The sequence below is a fragment of the Nothoprocta perdicaria genome, unplaced genomic scaffold (assembly GCF_003342845.1).
Source record: "Nothoprocta perdicaria isolate Ctin4 unplaced genomic scaffold, notPer1 scaffold_46, whole genome shotgun sequence".
NCBI lineage: Eukaryota > Metazoa > Chordata > Aves > Tinamiformes > Tinamidae > Nothoprocta > Nothoprocta perdicaria.
In genome coordinates this window covers 745,094-766,367 of record NW_020455710.1, presented here as the reverse complement: position 1 = coordinate 766,367, position 21,274 = coordinate 745,094, and the positions used below count along the sequence as shown (strand labels likewise).

Sequence of the window (21,274 nt, the reverse complement as noted above, 5' to 3'; positions counted from 1 at the left end):
CCGCGCCTCGCTTTCCCTTTCTCCCCCCCGCGAGGTGATTAAGTAATTGGATGATTTCCGTGAGGATATTAGGATCTTAGGCGGCGCTTGATAAGAGCCGCGCGTCTCGCCTAGCGGAAGGCGATGGCTTCGTTCCCTCCGCCGCGGCGGGGAGGGCTCCGGGCGGCTGCGAGAGCGGCGTTAGCGGCGCGGCTCCGCTCCCCCGCGCAGCCGCCGGCCGTTTAGCCCTAGAAACTTGCAGCTTTTTCCGTCCTAAGCGGGGCTAGAGGCTTCATTGTGCCTGGTATTTCCAGCTGGTCAAAACTGTGTTGAAAACAACATAAAAACCCACCCCAAAGCCCATCGTGCTGCGGCGCCCCGAGCCGCGCTCGGCAGCACCAGGGTCAGATGTAATTAATAAGGAAATGCAGGGAGGGCTTCGTAGCTGGCACAGCTTTATCGGCTGGAGCTGTAGCGTATCTTGCCGAGAAATCAGCTGTTCCCTCCAATGTGTGCACTGCTGTTGTTGATTTTATTTATAGAAGCAAGTAGACTTTATTCCTTTTGCCTTTTCTGTATTTCTAGTTTTCTTTCTCTCCGTTTCTACATGTTAAAATGTATATTTTGTCAGACGCTTTGGTTTTAAGTTTGCAACTTCAAAGCATTAAAACTTTTTAATCCCTTTATTTTGGTAAATGATACTGTGTATTATTTATTCTCTCTTATGAGACTCTCTTGCTATCTTAATGCAAACTGTGCAGCTGTTAAATTTCAGAACTAATTTACTGTGTAAGGACTAGCAAGTTTCTTTATTGTACTGATGTACTTAAGAATTAAGGAATTTTAGCACTGATTCTTTCCATTTCAATAAAATTAGGTATCTATTAATATATTTTAGCTTTATTAACTTGAAAGCATGCTCCCCGGAAACCTGGGAGTACTTATGGAGGCTGGCATTCAAAGCCACGCATGCAAACTGAAATACTGCAAACTAAAAATAGACGGAAATCTTAAAAACACACCTGGATCCAGCAGAGGTGCTCAGCCCGCTTGGCCCTCCCATCAAATAGAATGAACTGAAGGATTTATTTATACGAAGGGAGCATCCCTATCTTGTATCTGAGCACATGCAGGAGGAACATTTGAAGTAGTAATAGTAACTAGTAATTTAATTACTTAACGTCTTACATCTTTTTTTGTGTGTTTTGTTTAAGCATTCGGTAAAGAAAAAGACAAAGAGAAGAAGCTAGATGATGACAGCAGCAGTACCACAGTCCCTCAGTCGGCTTTCTTGGGCCCAACATTGTGGGACAAGACGCTGCCATATGACGGAGACACTTTCCAGTTGGAATACATGGACCTGGAAGAATTCCTCTCGGAAAATGGCATTCCACCTAGCCCAAACCAGCATGAGCATAGCCCACACCAGTCAGGTCTCCAGCAAGCTACCTCAGCATCACCTTCTGTCATGGACCTCAGCAGCAGGGCTTCTACTTCAGTCCACCCAGGCATGGTGTCGCAGAACTGCATGCAGAGCCCGGTCAGACCAGGTAAATCACCCGTAAGACCTCCCAGTGGATTTGAGCCTGAGCTTGCCCCCCCGCCTTCTCTCCATATCCCTTCCACCCCCGCCAGTAAATCACTTTCTACTGCTTAGTTCACAGGCAGCTTAGGGCCAATATGATTCAAGCCTTTGCCGTGCCCCCAAAATGAAATTAATAGATCTCACCACTGCAAAGTTGCTCTGCAGGGATTTTTGTTTAAATTCTGTCAGGAAACCATGGGAATTTCAAGGAAACATGCCGGTTATCTTTCCTTCATTGGTAACCTGGCTCTTAGAAAATGAAAAACAAAACGAGAATAGTAATGTTTAGATGACGTGGTGTTAAATGAACAGTGAGAAGGATCACAAAAGAGAATATTTTCTTTGGCCGGTATTTAATGTGAGACAACAGGAGCTTTGAAGGTAAACTGAAAAGGCTGTGCTTTCTGCTTGTAATTTTGGCCATTTTTTGTCCTGTATTAAGCAAAATAAAATTCATTACAGTATATGGGACAGGAGATAGATTTTGGAGTTGCGTTTTAGTTTTGGTTAAATTAGCATAAGCTGAGTGCAACTCCACTGACCCCGGTTGCTGTATCAGATCTATATTTGTCTTAAGCTGCAGGCAAAAAAAGACGTCATGGAGCTGAGTTTTGATCAGGGTGCACAGTTCCAACCCGTTCGATACCTGTGGAAGTTTTCTCTTAATTTATTAGCACTTTAATTCATCTCTTTAGAGACCCTAGTACAAATCTGGATAACCTCTCTCTGGCTTCATGCTAGCATGGCTGAGATCATGGTCCGGGGAGTAGTGTCAACACTGAATCTTGGAAAACATGGAACTGGATGTTTTTTTAAGTCCATGGGTGACTTATTTATTGTGCTCTTCTACTCACACAAGGTCTGCTAGACCAAAGTGTGCACTGGGGAGCAGGAAACCACTCCTCTCCCTTCTGCTTGATCATTTGCCATGCTCAGCGTGCGAAGTCTTTGTCAGAATCATCCGATAAGGAGGTAAAATAAATAAATAGGAGGACCAAAGTTGTGGAATAGGATGAAGTGGAAAAGTCTAGAAGTTGACAACATTGCTTTTTCATTGAAAAGAAACCAAATGTGGTGCACCCCTACCCCCAGAAGTGCTTTTTGGTCCTAAGTCAGAAGGATACCCCTGAAATATGGCTTAAGTCTATAGCTTTTATTTACTCATTTTCATTTAAAGTGTATTTTTCATAGTTAGCTTGAAACTGAAATATATATTTCCTAGTTAAACAGCAACTGCTTCCAAAATGAAATTATATTTGCAGTTGGCAGGAGAAATATAAAATGAGACTTTACTTTTCCTGAGCCAGTTGTTAGTAGCGGTGCATGTATGCCTCCACATTTCTGTCACATATGCATGCATAAAATTAAAAGCAAATAATCTGACCTTATTTCTTTTTTTCCCGGAGGAGGCTGATTATGCACCAGGCTTTTAATGATCACCTGTCAGGATTTATTTGTAATCAACTGTATGCATGACTTTTTTTGCAACTCATTTATTTATTTTTTCCTGCGTTGCTCGTAGCTCAGGGTTATAAACTCTTCTCATTAGAAATTCTATCTATTTTTATCCCGTTGTGCAGGTCTTTTGGGGTAAAACCATTTTGATTTACAGGCTTTACTATCTGTGCCTTTCTGCTTTTAAGAATAATGTGTTTTTTTGAGGGGGGTTTATGTCTCAAAATAATATTTCCCTGTTCCCCCCGAATATATATATATTTTTTTCTTTGGTGTCATGTTTTACAAAAAACTTATATGCACAGTCCATATTTTCCTTATGGCAATTCCATATTTTTTAATTCCATATTTTTTATTTGAGCATTTTTAAAAGCAACTCAATATATATTTTAAAAATCAAATTTTAATAAAATAACAAATAATACTTAAGACTGTCATAAAAGGACTAGGGCAAATGGGCTGCTTAGAAGTATGGAAACTAGCCTGGGCATAAATATTAAAATCATTATCATTGAGCATTTTTGGTACACACACACACACTATTGACCTTTTGTTTTTTAAACTGTCATGTAAAGATTTTGAATTGATGTGACCTACTGTGTCAGTCCACCTTACTGTGGCAGTTTGAATTATTGTTATAAAGATCAAAGCAAGTAGTATAAAATAATTTAAATAAAAGCTAGTTTTATATGATCTTATTGGAGAAATTAACTTTTTAGGTGCTAGCAATTCTTAAAGCTGGTAGTGGTGGTGAACTCTGTGTATTTTGTGGTAATAACTGACACCTGCACAGGAGTGCGGACCCTGGCTTGGGAAGGGTCATCCCCTGCACTTTCCATGTCTCTGCTCCCGGCTTTAAGTGGCTTGGCAGCATTTGGTGTCAGCGCTGGCCAAAACACGTCCACCTGCCTGTGCTCTGGCAGGGTGCGTGGGGCACCCATAGGTGGTACCCCAGGCAGGCCAGCAAACAGGAGTGACACGATAAGATGTAATCATATATGGATGTGTTAAGATGCGAGCAAAGCACAACTGACCCTGACTTTAAGATGCCCCTATAGAATCCTCACTGATTGTTTTTCAGTAGACATCAATAAATAAGTTAAAAAGCAACTCTTAACTTAATTCTGTATTTCCAGCTTGGGTTGTCTGGTTGGCATCAGTTTCATCTTTTTTTTTTTTTTCTGAGTTATATGAAAGATTTAGGAAGCACCTGCTTTCCTGTGCATTTCTATGTTTGAGAAAGCAGTGATGCTGCCTGGATGGTGAAGAGGAGGGATACCTTGTTTTGCAAAATTAGAACCTGATGAATTTCTATTTTGCAATTCAACTTTGGTTAAATAATATTTTGATGATTTATTTTAGCAATGCCTGTTCACTGTAATAAGTAGATGCACTTGAAACCTTCCCTCTGTTCCCTGTTGAATGTGGATTAGTTGGTTGAAATCTCTAGCTTTTCAAATAACCTGTTTCTGCAAACACACTTCTTTGGTTCTCCATCTGCTGTGCATCTTGTGTTATCTCTTGTTGGTTCTTTGGAACATAAATCTCCATTTAACTGTGGTGTGCTCTAAGGGAGGCTTCCAAGTTGTTATTTTGTGCAAAGGGAGGTTCATATTTTACAGTCAGGTAGCTGGTGTTTGCTTTTACCTAGCCTTTTCCCCTCGTGTTGCCCTTATTTCAGTGAATAGGGCAGCTGGTGTGAAGAGTTTACGGAGTGAATTAGAGCTCAGATGCCTCAGCCAACTCTGGGGAAGATTGTATTTGGAAGGTTTCTGGGTTTGTGCTGTGCATCTGAATTCTCTGTCTGCCACCAAAGCCTCAGATCTGGGGCCGTATTTGAGGATGCTGTTGATGCAGTGATGTCCCATATTGTTGTTGCTGCCTTCTCACTTGGGGAGGATGGGGATGGTTTTGAAAAACTCCCTTGATTTTTATGTGTCTGTGACAGTGGCTTTAAGTCTGTGATGCTTAGACAGCCGGGTACTTGCCAAAAGTGTTTAAAAAAAAAAAAACCCTAAAACCCTCTATCATCCGTGTGTGTGCAGTGTATTGAAAATATTAGGGCTATTCACACCATAGGTGCTACGCACGACTGAGTAGTTTCCAGCACTCCCCACTCCTGCTTTGTGGTAGTTGCAGCAGCCCCATGGCAGTGGTGGCTCTTGCCCCTGGGCACATGCCAGGAGTGCCTGGGTGAAGGAGGGCGCCCACGAAGGGGTGGCCCTGTGTAATGCTCCCTCCCTTGTAGCCATCCTCTCTTGTGTTCCTTAACGTGACCACCTCCTCAAGCAAGGAGGGCAGCGCTGCCAGCACCGTGTGGCATCTTTCCCTAAGCTGTAATCTTGCTCAGAAGCGGTTATTAGGTGCTGCACGAGCCACTGCACGAGCTCCCTTTCTTAAAGCCAAAGGACGCTACCTGCAGCACTCAGAGGAGCTGGGAATTTCCTGAACTTTGCTCTCCCACGTGATAGCACGGGAATGACCGGCTAAACCGTCAAGCAGGCTGGCCCTGCGAGCCTCTCTTCACATTGCGGCTCACGTGAGGCGCGGAGCGGCGGTGCCTGCCGGACCATGTGCTCAGGCACGTGGCAGTCCCTGTGCCGCCTGCTCAGCATGGCTTTTGCTGGAGCAGCAGCACGCACGCACACGCGGCTCCGCGCTCCTGCCCTCACCCGCCTGGCCTGAAATCCCAGGGAAATGGAAAAGCTGAGCTCTGCGCGCTGCCTGAGCAAGGGAAATGCTGTATGCAGAGCGGCTTGACCAGCCTGCCTTCTGGATCAAAGAAAGATGCAGGATATACTCTGGCAAATATAAAAATAGCCTGTCGCATGATAAGAGGGGGAAAGTGCTTTAGCATTAACGAGGCTTGTGCATTCAGCGAGAACACTTAAGTCACCTTTAAGAGATCCTGCTTTAACATTCACTGTTAAATTTTGATCATTGGTTAAATCATTGCTTGACTCTGTGAAAGAATGTGAAGTAATTTAGGATTATAAAAGATAAACCCTAAGTCTCATCTTGGGTTTGTGCTGTAATTCTAAAATGTACCCAATGTGACTGTGTTTTTAGCAAGGAATAGTGCTTTCCACACGAGCAGTGCTGCTTCAGCTTGCAAGGGCGGTTCAGTGTCGGGAAGAGGGTACCCGGAGGGACAGGCAGGATTTTTTTTTTTTTTTTTTTTTTTTTTTTTTTTTTTTTTAAAAAACGTTTGCAGGGATATCTGAGCACAAGTCAAACTTGTTGCATTTACCTAGAAAAAGCACGATGTCTTTCCAAGAGCCTTGCTTCTCCTCTTAGGCTGTATTGAGGACCGTTTGAACCATTTTCTAGGGCAGTGATTGGATTTTTAAGATGCGAGTGTACCCTGAAGTCTTTCATAAAGCAGTAAGTTATAGTTAGGAGGGGAGAGATCCTCAGGAGCTGTACGTGAGGAAGACATTGATATTATCTGCTTAGCTGCAGCTCCTAGGAAACACATTTAAATATTGCAATCTACATATTTATATGACAGCAGATTGGCAACTGTGGGAGCTATCAGTGGCCAGATTCTGCCCCGTTAAGCTGTGATGAGTACTTTACTCCTCGCGTAGTCTTATTGATTTCAGTACCGCTCAGCAGGCGCACAGTTTATTGACTGTCCTCTTTCATCAACTCCTAGGTGGAGCAACAAAATATCACTATTTGTTCTCTTGTCGTTCATCTTTCTGGCTCTTTCTATTTCTCCTCCAACTGCAGGGGATAACCAGGCTCAGTGTGTTGGTAGTTTTCTTCTCGCAGGATAAAAGGACCCTCGTGATCAGCAAAGTGTTCTTGCGAGCATTATGTAAACAGAAGCTTGGTTGGCTGGCAGGGTGTTAGCATAGAAATATTTAACATGAATTTTGCTCATGTCATCAACATTTTTTTATTTTTATATTTATAAATATTGTAGTACTTTTGTCCATGAATTCCAAAAAAGAAGTGATTAGAAAAGGCCATTTCAGATAAGTTCAGAGAAAACTGTGGCTTGATTTTTTTTGTTTGTTTTTGTTTTGTTGTTTTATGCATGAAGTGCTATGGATTATGGAAGAGCTGGAAAAAACATTTACTTAAGGGAGAAAAAGCAGCTCAAGTCGAGTAGCATTTAATGGAGTAAGTTACACGTGAGGAGTAAGTACAGAAAACAAACATAAAATGCACCACTGTGTCAAAATGGATGCACCACAAACTGCTTTTTGTAGCATCTGCGGCAACTTTTGTGAGCAAATAACACTGAAGAAGCTGTGTGTTTATCACAAAGCCGAGATCGCTCCTGAGAGCGTCAGAGCTGATGTGGGGAGAGCTAACAGGCAGGTAAGGCAGCATGTGTTGCAACATTTTGCCTTTTTTTTTTTGTTTTCCTCCCCTGTTAGGACTCTTTTTGGCACTTCAACTGTGCCTAACTGTGGCAATATCTGTCAAGTTTAAAATTAATGCAAGTTATTGTTCAACCTCCCCACGTTTTCCAACACACTTGGAGCTGTTCTGCAGTTAAGCTTCCGTGTCCCATTCTCTGAACCAAATCTTGCCTCCCTAATGTGCAGCTCTCTTGCTTCACTGCTCTCCTCTCAGCTTTGATAGAAACAGCTTTCGCTCCTCATGTTGCTGCTAATCTCTTCATACAATTTGCCATTTAGTGAAGACAAGCATGCTGATCTTGAAGGTCTTTGCTCATACACTCATCTTTTTGTGTAGCCCTTATGAGAATTAAAAACATATTGCATTTGGGCCCTAGAATACTGAGGGTCTTGCTAATTGGAGCCCAAATCTAGATGGCTGCCAAAACCAAACTTGACAGGTACTCATGAATCTATGTGCTCCTTAGTACTGTGCGTTTGTTACACTCAGATGTCAGCATGATCCGCAGCACTAACTCATCTGCAACAAAATGTCGTCCGCTGAAATGTAGGTGTATAAATGGAGAGGCAAAAATTCAGTGTTAGGTGGAGATTTGTTGAAGATGGAGAATGGTAAAAATGCCAACTTTTCCAATTAGCCTTAGGGAGCTCAGCTTGCTATAAATTCTCTGTTCTGGAACATGGCTGTGGACAATAGGTCAAAGATTAAGTAATTCATTACAGAGCTGGTTGGTACTCCTGTATTTAATAAACAAATGAATGAACGAGGCTCTCTGACCACGGCAAACTCCATTACTTTGTGTAGCAAGAATTGGACCTAAAATTTGTGAAGCATTTGCAAGGCTCACTGCTTGTTTAGCTCTTGTACTTGAAAATTGCTATAGTTGAGGTAACCTGGGAACTCAGTAACCATGATACAGATGAAAGCATTCAAAACAGAAATTAAATGCTGTCCTGCCAGTAACTGCATATGATCTGAGTTTCTAAGGAGGCAAGGAAAGAAGCCATAGCTTGCACTTCAAAAAATAGAAGCAACATTGTGAAACCTCTGAATGCAAAATAGTCCTGCAGAACTCCATTTGATGGAGGAAATCAATATTTTAGCACAATGGAATTATTGAAATAACGAGCTAAGTCATTGTAGAGCGGAGTGCGTTACCCACGACTGCGGAATATAAAACACAGATTTCAGGCTTAGCTGAAATAAAAGGGGTGTCTTGAAACAGTTTGATCATTTTTACGTGCTCTCTATTTGAAGAATTGAAAATGAGTTGTAGTCTATCAACAAGTCTTTAACAAAAACATCTGGGTGCTTAGTTTCTGTTGCTTAATAAGTAACACAGCACTTGGAAACAAATCCTGTCCCTCCTCTAAACAGAGAGGGTTAAACTGCTTTATTTGAAGGACCCTGCAGCGATCAGACATCCCACTGTTCCCTCTTTCTTTGTGCTGCATAGTGGAAATACAGATGTTGCTGACGTCTGTAATCCCCGCAGCTGCGGCCTCTCGTTATGGCATGGGGCGTTTGGCCATTTTGTGTCCGTAACTCTTGCAGTTCTGTTGCCTACTGGGGTAGATCACAGCTGGTATCTTTTTTTCATCTTCTCTAGAGTAGTTTGCTAGGAAAACAAACTTTACCATTTGTTTGTGTGGCTTCGGGTGTGTTACTGCTTCATGATTTGTGAGTCTACGCGCTGATTTCATCCAAAAAAAAAAAAAAAGCTTAAGACTGTAAAAGAACAATTAGATTCCTAGAGTTTCTTGGAAAATAGACAGCTGGGTAAAGTTGGGAGATGTTGCTGAGCAGGAAGAGCTATAATGCAAATGTGAGTTTTATACCTCTGAATTAACATAAGACCTTTAAAATGTGTGATCTGTGTGAAATGCTTCTGTGAGCTGACATCCTTCTAGACACCATGAGATGTCAACCCGCTTTGAGAAGCAAATATGCAACAAACCAGGCTTAATTGGTTTAGTGTGTGCTGGCGGGGCCGGTCACAAAACTGTTTTACCATTACTCTTCCCTTAAAATCCTCAGCTCCTGGAGTCGTGGTGCTATATGAAGCTGCAGGCTTAAAAGAAATTAAAAGAACAGTCAGAAAAACAGCTATGAGAAGTGCAGACACACAATTTTGGTAGCAACGAACCAAGGTAATGGAGTGATTTTGGCATCCAACAAAGTCCATGAAAATTATTTTACCCCAAGCAACTGTGCTTTAGTGCAAGCTTGCAACCTCCTGTCCCTTTGGTGGAGCAGAAGCACCCCAGTTCCCTTGGCCTGTTCAGAACTACCTCAGAGTCAGCCAAGTTTAAATTTGAGGCCAGTTATCTTATCATAATTATTGCAGTATCACACGTGGGCACATGTCCAAGTGACCTTGTGTGCGTGTGTGTCTTGCCATTCATTCCTGGGCGCGCGTCTGGGCCGGGGTGCTCGGCACAAAGCTCCCTTGTACAGCTCGCTCCCTTCGGTATAAATTTCCACTCTGCCACTGGGGCCTGGGGAGGAGGCTGGTGAGAAGTGAATGAGAAACATGGGAAAATGAGAGTGGGCTAAAAATGTTCAGGGATCAAAGAGGAAAAGTAGGTCGTGGCAGGGCATGTGTGTTGGGAGGAGGAATAGGGGGAGCACAAGCGAGGGGAAGATTTGTTTTCCTATTGGCCTTTCAAAGTTGTGCAATTTAAGAATTGGATTAACCTGATATGACTTTGTTTTTCTGCCAGATTAGATATGTCGGGTTTCTTGGCATTGTGAATTGTACAGTACATTGTGTGCTGTAAATATGGGTGTGTCGGGATAAAGCTGCAGTGACACAACACAATCGCAGTATAACACCCTGCTGCTGGGTGGACTCCCCTGTCCCCTTAGTGTCCCATTCCTTGTGCCCCGTGAAAGCCCATGATTGTCAGAGCATTCCAGAAAGCGTTAGAGCTTCTCCACGTTGTTTCTAGCACTACATGAAGACCTTTCAAAAGCCTTTATGGAAAGGCAACAATCGCTTATCCGTGGCCTGAAAATCCTTTTGTTCTGGCACTGGCATCATAAAGTGGTGTATGCTGTATGAAGTGTCTAGAAAGGTACTCGAGGTTGTCTTCCTGCTTTCTCAACGTTAAGATGTAGAAAGTTTTGCTGAGTGTTGCAATTTTCTGTCTTAGCTCTTCTTTTACAACTATGTCTAAGATACTGCCTGGAGAGAAAAAATCAGATCCAAATCTGAAATAACTGCAAGCCCTGAGCTTACTGCTTTTTGAAGCATGTCACAGTGCATTTGGATACCAAAATGAAAATTCCACAGTGATGTATGTTTGCTCAGTGGTTTTGGTAGGTTTTTGGTATGCCACAAGATAGTATAACTTGGTGTATCAGTTTTATATGCTTGGCTAGTCTCGTGGAGGAGCCTTGCTCTGTTTACTGCAGAATGAGGGTGGAGCAACGAATGACTCCTCCAACTTGGGCAACACAAGCAGGTATCTAAAGATAGATTGTCAGAATCAGGGCCACAGTGAGCACAGTAAAAGCGGCTCTGCAGTGACTTCCTAATGAAGGAAGTGCAGACTTGGGGGAATGAAGCGAAGACTCCTTTAGGGCACCTTTTTATTAAATTCCCACTTTGCTATTTCCAGATTTCTCCAGAGACCAGAGCTACCCCAGCAGGTTAGTCAACAGGGGCTGACCCTAGCGTGGTCTCCGTCAATGGCTTTCTAAGGACTTGCTCTCTGAGTTGGTTCACATGCCATGAAAATGGGGAGTAATTATCCTGTCCGCAGTGAGGATTAGTTTTCTTGGAAGAGAGGAACATAAATGATTGATAATGATTTAAGTCAGTTATCAAGATTGGGTCATTTTACATGGCCACGTGTTGTCATAATGCCTTACTCTCAATTCATGTAGGGGAAAAAGTGTAGCTTGCTCTTTAGATAAGCTTTTTTTTTTTTTTTTTTTTTTTTTTGGTGAAATCTTATCCTTTATGTCTGTTGAGCTGGTTTTTGAGAGTAACCCAAACCGAGTAAAAGGGAGCAGGAGGTTAAGCTTGTGAACGCCTGTGACACTTAAATAAGAGAACTAAGGAGAAGTGGAATATATTTAAAGTTAACCTGCATATCCCCCCTTTCAGGAGGTTAAACTGCAAGCCTTCACTTAGAGTTGTTGGACATCTGCAGTTTGGGTATCCACTTGAAACACGTTAGTTGTCAGTGTCTCAGAGCTGAAAAAGTCAGGGGACGGAGCGCCTGGATTCCTAGTCCAATGTTCACACATCTGCGTGGCTGCTGGCAGAACAGTCAGTCTTTCTTTTGGACTTCACCTGTTGCTGTTTCCAAATTCTCTTCATCTCTCCATTTTTCTCAGCACAAGGTTGAAGTCGTCGTTGAGAATTGTGGTAGTCACTGGAAGCTGTTTTGAACACGTGAAGAGAAGCCATTAGCCAAATAGAAGGGACGAACTGGAGGTGTTATTGTCAATTTGTGCGCGTCTCTGATTTCACCGGCTTCTGCACGTGTCTACGTTATCTATTGGCTTCTGCTAGAAAGTAAACAAATCTCACTTTTCTTATACTCTCATGACTGCCGCATCTGAGTTGCTCTTATCTGTGGCAGGGATGTACTTCTGAGGCTTGTGTTGGGAGGCTTTTGTTTCTGCTCTCCCTTCTAACATGCTTCTGAGAGTCACGTGCACCCCTGATATTGGCCAGGGATGTTCTTTATCTCTTCCAAAGTCAATTATTTAAAAGCCTTATTACTGGTAATTTCAGAATATAGTAACTTACCACTGAGGCAGCTTTTATCCCAATAGACCCTGTTTTTTTCCTTTTTTTTTTCTTTTCCAGGCTGGATCCTTTGGCCAAATTTTGTCTCGCTTGGTGAATGCCCCTCTGTGTTCCATGTACTACTTGGTAGCTGTTTCAGTAGTGTCAGCAAAATCTCAGCCATGTGGGATGTGTTGCTCCATCAGAGTCATACTCTGCCTCTGCAGGGCCACATCCTGAGAAGCCTAAGCATCTCTAATCCTTCTGCATAACGAATTTGAAATTATTCAAATTCATTTTGTATTTTGGAGGCACTCGAGGGAAGTGCCTTTCCAGAATCCTGCCTTTCCAGAATCCTGCCTTTCCGGAATCACATCTATTCAGTGTCTGCCTCCTAGAAGGAGCTGCTGGGGTTTAACTCCTGTCCAAACCCCAGTGCCTGCCCTGTGCTCCGCACCCTCTCATAACACACTTTGCACTACGTGTGACCAGAAACCGGTTAACTACTAGTTAATTTACAGCACCATCAGCGCTAGCGAACCTCTGAAGTAATTTTCCTGCTGCCCTTGGGTTTACAGACTGTGGCTTGTTGTTTCCCACTTTCTCACGTTTTCCCAAAGCTGCTGGTGTGTACACTCTGAAGATCACATTTAAGCAACACAAGGAAATCAGCTTGGCCCGCCTGGCTTCTTTATCACGTGGCTGAGAATGTGTTCACTCTGTTCTGCCAGACTATGGCTAGCTGAGCAAAATACAGTGAAGCTCTGGGCTTCTAGCCAAGCCTTTATTTCAGTTTGGAGCTTACAGCCACATATTTGCTGTTTGGCAGGACATCCACTGGGGTATATTTGGATAGTAATCTAGCATTGTTTTGCTGCCTTTTTTTTTTTTTTTTTTTCCTNCCCCCCCCCCCACTTCTTTTAATGCACACAGTTTAATCCCACCACATAGTTTGGCCAGCTGATACTTAGAGACTTCTCGGTGAGCAGCGCTCTGTGCACCCAGAACTTAGAGCTACGACCTTTGGCAAATGCAAGCCAAAGCAATTAAATTTCTTTTATAGAAAAATTCTGGATGTCCTACTCTTTGCACCCTATGTGCTGATAACAGAGCTATTTTGTTACTCTTTCCAAGATCAAAAGCTTCACCAGGGTTTGATTGAAGTCCAATTATGGAAGGAAGTAGCTTTGCTGGAGTTCTGAAAATAGCAGTAACTGTTCAAATAACAAAGTCTGTCCTTGTGCGTCTTTATAATCTTGAAAACTTTTGGGGGGTTTGTATGGTGTTGTATGTGTTTTTTTGTCTTGTTTGTTTGTTTTTTTTTCTTCTCTATTTCCCCCTCTGGTCTTAAATTAAAATACTAACAAATAACTTGGGAGAATAGGAGTGTGCTGTTAGAAGAACAAGTATCCCTCTCTGGAATTGCTCCTTTGGTTCTGTTCACCACCCCAAGTTTGCCTTCCTCTGAAGCTCTTTGCATGTCGCCTGACTCATGCAGGAAAACAAAGCTGGATTTGATTTTTACCAGTATGGGAGACTTTGGGTTTGGGGGGGATAAAGGCTTTGTGATGCAAACTCATTTATTTGTGAAACAAAAACAGCCCTTTCAAAGTGCAAAATGTTTTGGAAAGTTGGCTTTGGGTTTGAAACCCCAACATCTCTGATGGCACCCTTGTATGAAAGAAATAGTAGAAAAACAACGACAACAAAAACTAGGGGAAGAGATACAAAGCATAATTACAAGCAGAAGTGTTTGGGTGCAGTTCCTGTTATTTTATGAGGGGACATCTCTCCTGAAACTTCATTTGATATGTGCCATGCTCCGCCTGGAAGGCTGTTTTTGTGCTGCCCTTGTCACACTGCTTTGAGCTGTGTCTGAGCAGATGAATCCTGGCAAAAGCTGAAACACTTTTCCCCAAACCTTTGCATTGTGCTTTAAAATATGTATTCAAAGACGCCTTTTCTTAGTCTCTCCTGCATCCTCAGAAGGGAGAGCGATGCAGGAGAGAGCAGCCTGTGGGGGTATTTGTGGCTGCCATTGACTGGCAGAGCTCCGGAGTGGCAGAGTTTGGTGCCTCCTGTTAATCCATAGCTCCTGTAAACGCCTGTTCGGCACTTAGAGCTTTTGGTTATTGGGATGAATAAATGCAAGGGAAGGTGATTGTGCAGAGTGATAAGTGAATCCCTTGCAACATTTTGCACTAATTGCCCTAGATGCTGCTTTGGTTGTTACGCAGCTATGGATAGGTGGAAATTTGAGCTTAAAGATTTTACCCAGTTTTATCTTCTTTCTTTTAAATCATATGTACTCATCTTGTGTAATAAAATATATTGCTGCCTGAAAATCATCCCTCTTTCCCCTTAGACAAGTGAAATCAAAATAATTAGTTACCTGAGGAAAATGTTTGCATTAGAGATAGACAGTCATGAGTAGAAGACCCAGAGGACTGCACAGATCCAGTGAAACCCTTTGGTTTGTCACATGAACCCTTAGGACTAGTGTTTTGGGGTTTTTTTTTTTAGCCCCTTAAATTACTAGGACAGTAGCTGTTGTTAATACATTAGAAACTCACTGTTATGTTTTTTTCTGTTGCAGTGAGAATTATATAGTCTTCATTCACCTAACTTGTTTGGAAATGGTTTGTCCTATGTGTAAGACAGTTTTATGTCTATAAAGTCCATAAAATAATCCATCTAAAATAGTCTAGTGCCCTGTTCCTACTGGGTATGAATGAATGTTTGGCCTAGAAGGGCTTTATTACCTTCTGTAAGCCTCGGCAGTAGAAAAACAGCCGTCGTGAGGGGTACCCTGTTGATCAACTAAAGATGTTTATACGGTCAGCAGTTTTCGCTGCTCTCAGAAACAGCCTTGCCTGATCTCTAGGAGCTGCTAAAACTCATCAAGCAGGTTCCTGTTAACCAATTATCCAGTTAAGCAGAAAGAGGAAAGGTGTTTCTCTTGCAGATCATTTTTTCCTTGCCAAGTTAACCCGTTCATCCCCCAGCTTCAGTGTTAGTCTGTATGTTCTTGACACTGAAATACCAACAATGGAAGAAGGAGGGAAGAGAACGAGAAGGGATCTGACTCTGCAAATACCCCTCAAGTGAGCAGAGATGTGCCGCTTCCAGCATAAATCTGAGCACTTGGAGTTTTAGCTGGCTCCTCTTCATTGTTCCTTTTTTCTTGCACTTTAAGGAAACATATGCACAAAAGAGAGAGGAAAAAATAATAAAAAAAAAGGAACCTTCTCCCAATATTTCATTGCTGCTAGAGAACACTGGTAATTCCCAAGCACTCCTACTGTGTCTGGGATTGAAGACTGTTTTTTTCAGGCAGAGTTCAGAGTTGCAGGGTAGTGTAAAAGAGGCTCTTTCTAACACAGCTCTGCTTTTCTCTGCATATTACAGGAATAAACATGCTCAGGTGATACCAGGTGCCCTGGTTGTCCACATCGGACTGTCTTCTGCATTGATTTGTAAGACAGGACATGTGCATGACATTTGATGGCTGTCAGTACTGGATGTATCTGCATGCAATTTGGAAAGATTGTCAAGTGACAGACCAGTTGGGAAGCAAATGATTTAGCTCTTAATTACTAGAAATCGTAGACAGGTGAAATATTACTGCAACCTGGAATATCTTTATAATTTGGCCAGGCTTTTCCTTTTCCTTCCTGCTACTCGTGTGAAGATTTGGTTCAATGAGCAGCAAAATCTCTGCATAATGTGAGGCAGAATGAGATGTATGTGGCCTTCCTAGAGCCAGGGAAGCAATAGTTCCTTTTATTTACGTTGTTTTCACAAAACTTGAGGAAGCAAATAAGGTATATTTGAGACTAAAACCTTTCTACTGAATTTGCATGGTATTTGCCAGCAGTTTCAGAGGTGATTAGAAGGAAGATAGGCATGTATGCAGGGCATGATTGCACAAACCTGTTTTCTCATGGAAATTGAGCTGAAGAATAACCGTCAAATAATATACAGGCCAGTTCTGTGTGTTGGGGTGCAAGCTGGCAAATCATTGAAAAGACTGATAGGCCCTTCGGTATCTTAATTGCATGTGAAGCCTGTAACCAGGCTCCAAGGCACAGATCCACACAGGCAGATTTCTAGCTGACACTACCTGTCTTCATAAAAATCAAGTGCAAGTTGTTGACTGGGCTGATTGATTCAGAATATTCCTGGAAATGCTTCTAAAGAAGCATTTGGTGGTGCTGAGGTGGCACCGACACTTAGTGGTTTAGGCTGTGAATGTGGCAGACCCTGAACTGGCAGTTTGGCAGCTCTGCCAACTGGGAAGTTACCTTTGACTGTAGGAGAGTCTCTCTGTAGTAACAATTTGTTCCATATTGATTTTTATATTTTTAAAGGGTGAGCTGTGAGCACGCAAGGTGGAATGCCTGTTAATAACAAGAATTGTGCAGAGCCTTTGGCTCAGTCACCAGGGTTGTACCGAGACTCCCTTCTGCATTAAGCACCTGAAAACCTTGTCTAGGCAGCAAAATGGAGGCGGACAGAGCGGAGTGACATTGCCAGGTTACTCAGCCAGGTAGCCAGGAGCGACGGCCTCTCTCATCCCCGCTAGGACAAACGTGCTGAAAGGGGTAAAATGGGTTCAGGCTTCAGCAGAGGCTTCTTTCAGGAAAGCGGGTGAGCGGGAAGCCGCGCGCCGCGTACGGTGGGTGGCAGCGGCAGCTCGGCTCGTCGGGTGCCTGGGCGCCTGGATGGGCCCAGGCCCAGGGAAGGGAGATGTTTCCACCCAAGAGGGGACTAGTCATTTCTGGTCAGGTGCCCAGAGCACAGCTAACCTCTGTGCAAAGACAACGCTAAAGGTGGCACTAAGCATTTTTATTGTGGGAACAGCTCTTCGTTTATTTTTGAGCCTCTGGAGGACGGTTAAACTACTCGGTGCTCTCTATTCCTTCTGCATTTGGAAAGTGAGCATGAATAAAATTGTTCTCTAAGCTTTGCCGCATTTCTTCAAGTATTATTTATGTGGGGCAGCTCTGTTTGCTGTAATGTTTTATATCCAAAATACAGAGGGCTTTAAAATAGAAGAAAAGCTGCATATCTGAGTTTAAGATAAAATAAGATGATCTGTGTGACAGAGACAGCAGAAGTGATGTGATATGACAGTTGCTGTAGCAACACCACCTACCTCATGAAAATCAGAGTTAACAGGAGTGTAAAAGGTAAAAACCCACATAATTTTCCAAGCCTGTGAGTTGTTGCTGCCCTCAGCTTGCAGTGTCTTCCACCTCTTAAATGTTTCTCCCTTCATTTGGGCACAGAGATGCCTCTTCTTTCAGCGTGGCCCACTCTAGCAGACCTGATCCTGGATTTCATGGTGTTGAGACACACATTGTAGGAGATTTGGGAAGCTGTGCCATTATCTCTGCCTACAGGTGACCAGATGAACCAGAGGAAAAGAACCCCAAGATCACGGGTGCTCCTTAAAGTCCTCTCAGAAGCGTTGCACAGCCAAGTGCCACAATACCTGTGCTGTCTCTCAGGTATTTTGTGCGGAAGAGATAACCACTGCCAGTAAAAAAAGAATCCAATCCTGTCAACTTGCTTTTGTGGGAATCGGCTTAAAATAAAGCTCTCATATATTTGCTCTAAGTTACTTTCTGCTTGTCCCGAAAGAACCCTAAAGGATGGCGTTTCATAGCAGTGATCGTTGCCAATGAGAGCAGGAAAACACCTTGTTTGGAAGGAGATTTGTATTGAGCTTGTTAGGAGGAAGTGCCAAGGACGGCCCCACCAGGGGCTTTGTTTGCTGGCGGGCACAGAACTGCATGAAATTCTCTGGGTTTAAAGCGGGGAGATGGGGCTCTCTTAAAGAAATGTTTCGGTGCCAAGACATTGTTTGCAAGTTATTTGATACATCTGGGTTGGCGACTAATTTTGAAATTTGTAGCTATGGTTACTGGGAGAAAAGTACTATATTAAAAATACCGTTAGTGAAAATATGGCTCCCATTGGCTTACACCTTTGAGTGATAGTTTTCAGTGAACACTTTCTGTATTTATGTATATTTATTAGATGCAGACGCGTATGTTTGAAAGCGCCTGTAAGCAGTGAATTAATAAGGCAAATCCCAGTTTGCTTTGGCATCAAGATTAACCTCAGACTTTATTTATTTGTATCTCTGATGGGCAATAGAAGGCCAAGTTGCTCAGGGTCTCAATTCAGGGCTATGGGCAGATCTCAGAGCAGGTTGTAACATGGAAAATAATTATTGGAATTCCAGTATTTTTTTCAGGAAATATTCAATCTTCACTTTTTTATTGCTACTTAAAATGATTTTGGTATGTATTTCTTTTTCCCTGAGAATTTCGTTTGCTTTACTATTTATTTTTTTGTTGAACTGTGTCTACAACTTAGATGCGAGAATCCTGTCAGACACTGGTTTCTGAAACCAAACATGGCAGTTTTCACCATTTCTTGTGCTAAATGACTATCTTTCATTTGGAAGTGAATTTCTGAGACAATGTATTCCCCAGTGTTCAGTGTCATCTTTTTTTAACCAGATTTGCTTTTTGAACCTGCCTATTTCTGTCTCGCATACTACGAAAACCTGCATTATACAGCAGTCGTAAATAAGTAGTTATGGGCCTGCTGGTAATTTCTGTATAGAACAGCCCATTCTCCTGGAATTTTCCCTAAGCCTCAGTTACATGTTTCCTGCTCTGACCCGTTTTTCAGACTACACTGCAGTTGATGCATTTGTTTTCTTTTAGGTAAATATAAATGTATTGATAGAGAAGGAGAAAGATATCAGCCCCACATACATGTGGGGTTTTCTTCCCCTTTGCTTACTGAACATAAAACTAGTACCTAGTAGGAAATTGGGCTGCTCTCATTACTGGATTCTAACAAACCAAATATGAATTTTGGGACTTTTTTTAAAACATACATCTTAAACATACACAAGGATCTTGGGAAAAAAAATGCAGGAAGTCTCCCTTGGAAGATCATAGGAACAGCGTGTCCTCATCCTGGCATGTCTGTGTTTTACAGTGTGATCATTTTATCCAAATCGCTCTCTGTAAAGCAGCAGTTCGGTTCCGTCACCTAACAAGAGCCTTGGTTTTAGTGGAAAAAGGTGTAACCTGAAAGGGAGCGCACGGGGTAGTTGAGATGTGCGCGCAGTGCGGGTGACGGGCAAGGCTGGACGGGCAGCGTCCTGCAGCGCTGCCCAGCGACCCCTTTCTCTTCAGAGAGCAGCTGGTGGCATCTGCTGTCGCGCTACCCCGGCTGCCATTAGTCACTGATTGGGACGTAGAGGACACGTCGCTGCCTCGTGCGGCTTTTCCAGGCCACTCGCAATCTCCCCGTGCTGCCTTTTGGTTCCACACCCAGCGAGATGGGCTTGGGTGCCCAGCCTGGGTAATAGATACGTGAGTCATGGGTGGCACATGCTCTCGGGCTTACCCGGTGGCTTTGCAAGACCTGTTCGCTGCGTGGGAGCGTGCTGTCCTGAGCCTTCGTTAGCCAAATAAACGGAACAATGCGAGAGGAACTCGGTCTGGAGCCTTGCAGAGCGTGTTGGCAGCGACACCAGTGCGACTTGAGGACAAGCGCTGCCTTTGTTTGGAAAGCGGTATTCCGTGTGAGGGGATATTTGTGGATGCCATATGAGGCTGTTATCTACAGCAGGGGTTCAGCTGAAGGCTGCTCTTTGAGGGCTGGGTCATTAAGGCTGAGTATGTAACAGTCAAAGGAAAGAGAAAAATGAACCTATTGAGCCCTTTAGAACAGGTTCCTGATAGTTTATCAGTTTCTGATGCTCCAAAATGCATCTGTGGGGCCTTTCTTTTCAGAAAGGAAAGAAGAATTGTGCTTTCTGAGAAACCTCACGATTTGAGGGTTGCCAACTAGAGAACCATAGCCAGATAAGGCAAAGGCTATCACCAAGCTCTGCTTCACCAATGACATCCAGTGAAATGTGTATTAATTCCAATAGACCTAAATTTTACTGAAGCTTTGCTCCCAGCAGCTTGTCGCTGAGTTAAATTGGTCACTCCCATTTATCTGCTCTTTGCTTTTGAAGGGCAGGATGTTACTGGCATGGCATGTTAAGGGCACACTATGCTAACCAAATCCAGAAGCTGCCAAGCTGAGCCCTCCAAAGCCTGCAAGTGCTGAAACTAAGGCCCCACATGTGCAAGTTGGGAGAGCATCCCCCCACCTTGTGTGCTTTGTGGTGGAGTCTTTAATTGCATGAACTCTTCATTTGCAAAGAGAAAATAATCCTGTCTTTCCTGGGAGTCCTGTAGGGAAAAACTGCTAGTTTTGTGAGGGAACTCTCAAAAAGCTACAAAGTCTGCCTCTAAATGAGGTTGGAATCATTTGTGGCAAATAATGGATGGGATTCATTAGGATAAATCAAAATGGAGCAAATGAGTGAATCTTGGATGAGGAAAGCATCTAAGGAAATATACAGTATGTGATCAAAAGACTGAAGATAACTGCAAGTATAACCATGTTTTATTAAAAAAGTTCTTGTGAAATTTCCTTTTTTTGAAACACAAAATGAGAGAAGACAACCTGGATTTTCTCATGTGCCACCCCTGTGACATGCACGCTGGAAATGAGCAGGAGCGGAGCTGACAGCAGCTCCCGGAGCCCTTCCACGTGCACGGAGCTGCAGGCGGGGGTGACAACTCACCCTTACCCTCAGCTGAGGGGCACGGGGCGCTTTGCCCACGGGCCTCGCTGTTCCCTGCCGGCAGCAGATCTGCGGCCTCCGGGAACCCGGGGCTCTGGGTGCCCCAGCGGGCACGGACCCCTGCCCTGCTCCCTTCAGGAGTGCGCTCTCCCACGTGATGTTCTCATCTCCATCTTTGCAGCCTCCTTCCCTATGGCTTTTCCCTAGCCTCTCCTCTTTGGCTCTCAGCCTCCCTCATTATTGCCCTTTCCACTTCCTTCACCCTTCTCGGTTTTTATTCCTCTTCACTTAAATTGTCTCTTTCTGCCCTAGCATGCACACAGCAGAGAGATGTAAGGAAGGCAAGCGAACGGGAACTGCACATCTGATCCAGGAGCTGCCCTCTGTTCCAATGCATAGGCCATGAGCTCGTTTCAGTGAAAAGCTTGCCAGAAACTTTTAACAGGTTCAAAAGAAAGTA

General features: G+C 43.4%; 1 protein-coding gene across 2 annotated transcripts in view; it reads left to right on the top strand.

Moving 5' to 3' along the window:
• Positions 1-21,274, top strand: part of HLF (HLF, PAR bZIP transcription factor) — a 30,861-nt gene that overhangs the window by 297 nt on the left and 9,290 nt on the right. For both annotated transcript variants that reach the window (XM_026046723.1, XM_026046722.1), the window contains exon 2: positions 1,194-1,529. In XM_026046723.1, coding sequence (XP_025902508.1) covers positions 1,194-1,529 — 336 coding nt within the window. The remainder of the gene's footprint in view (positions 1-1,193; positions 1,530-21,274) is intronic.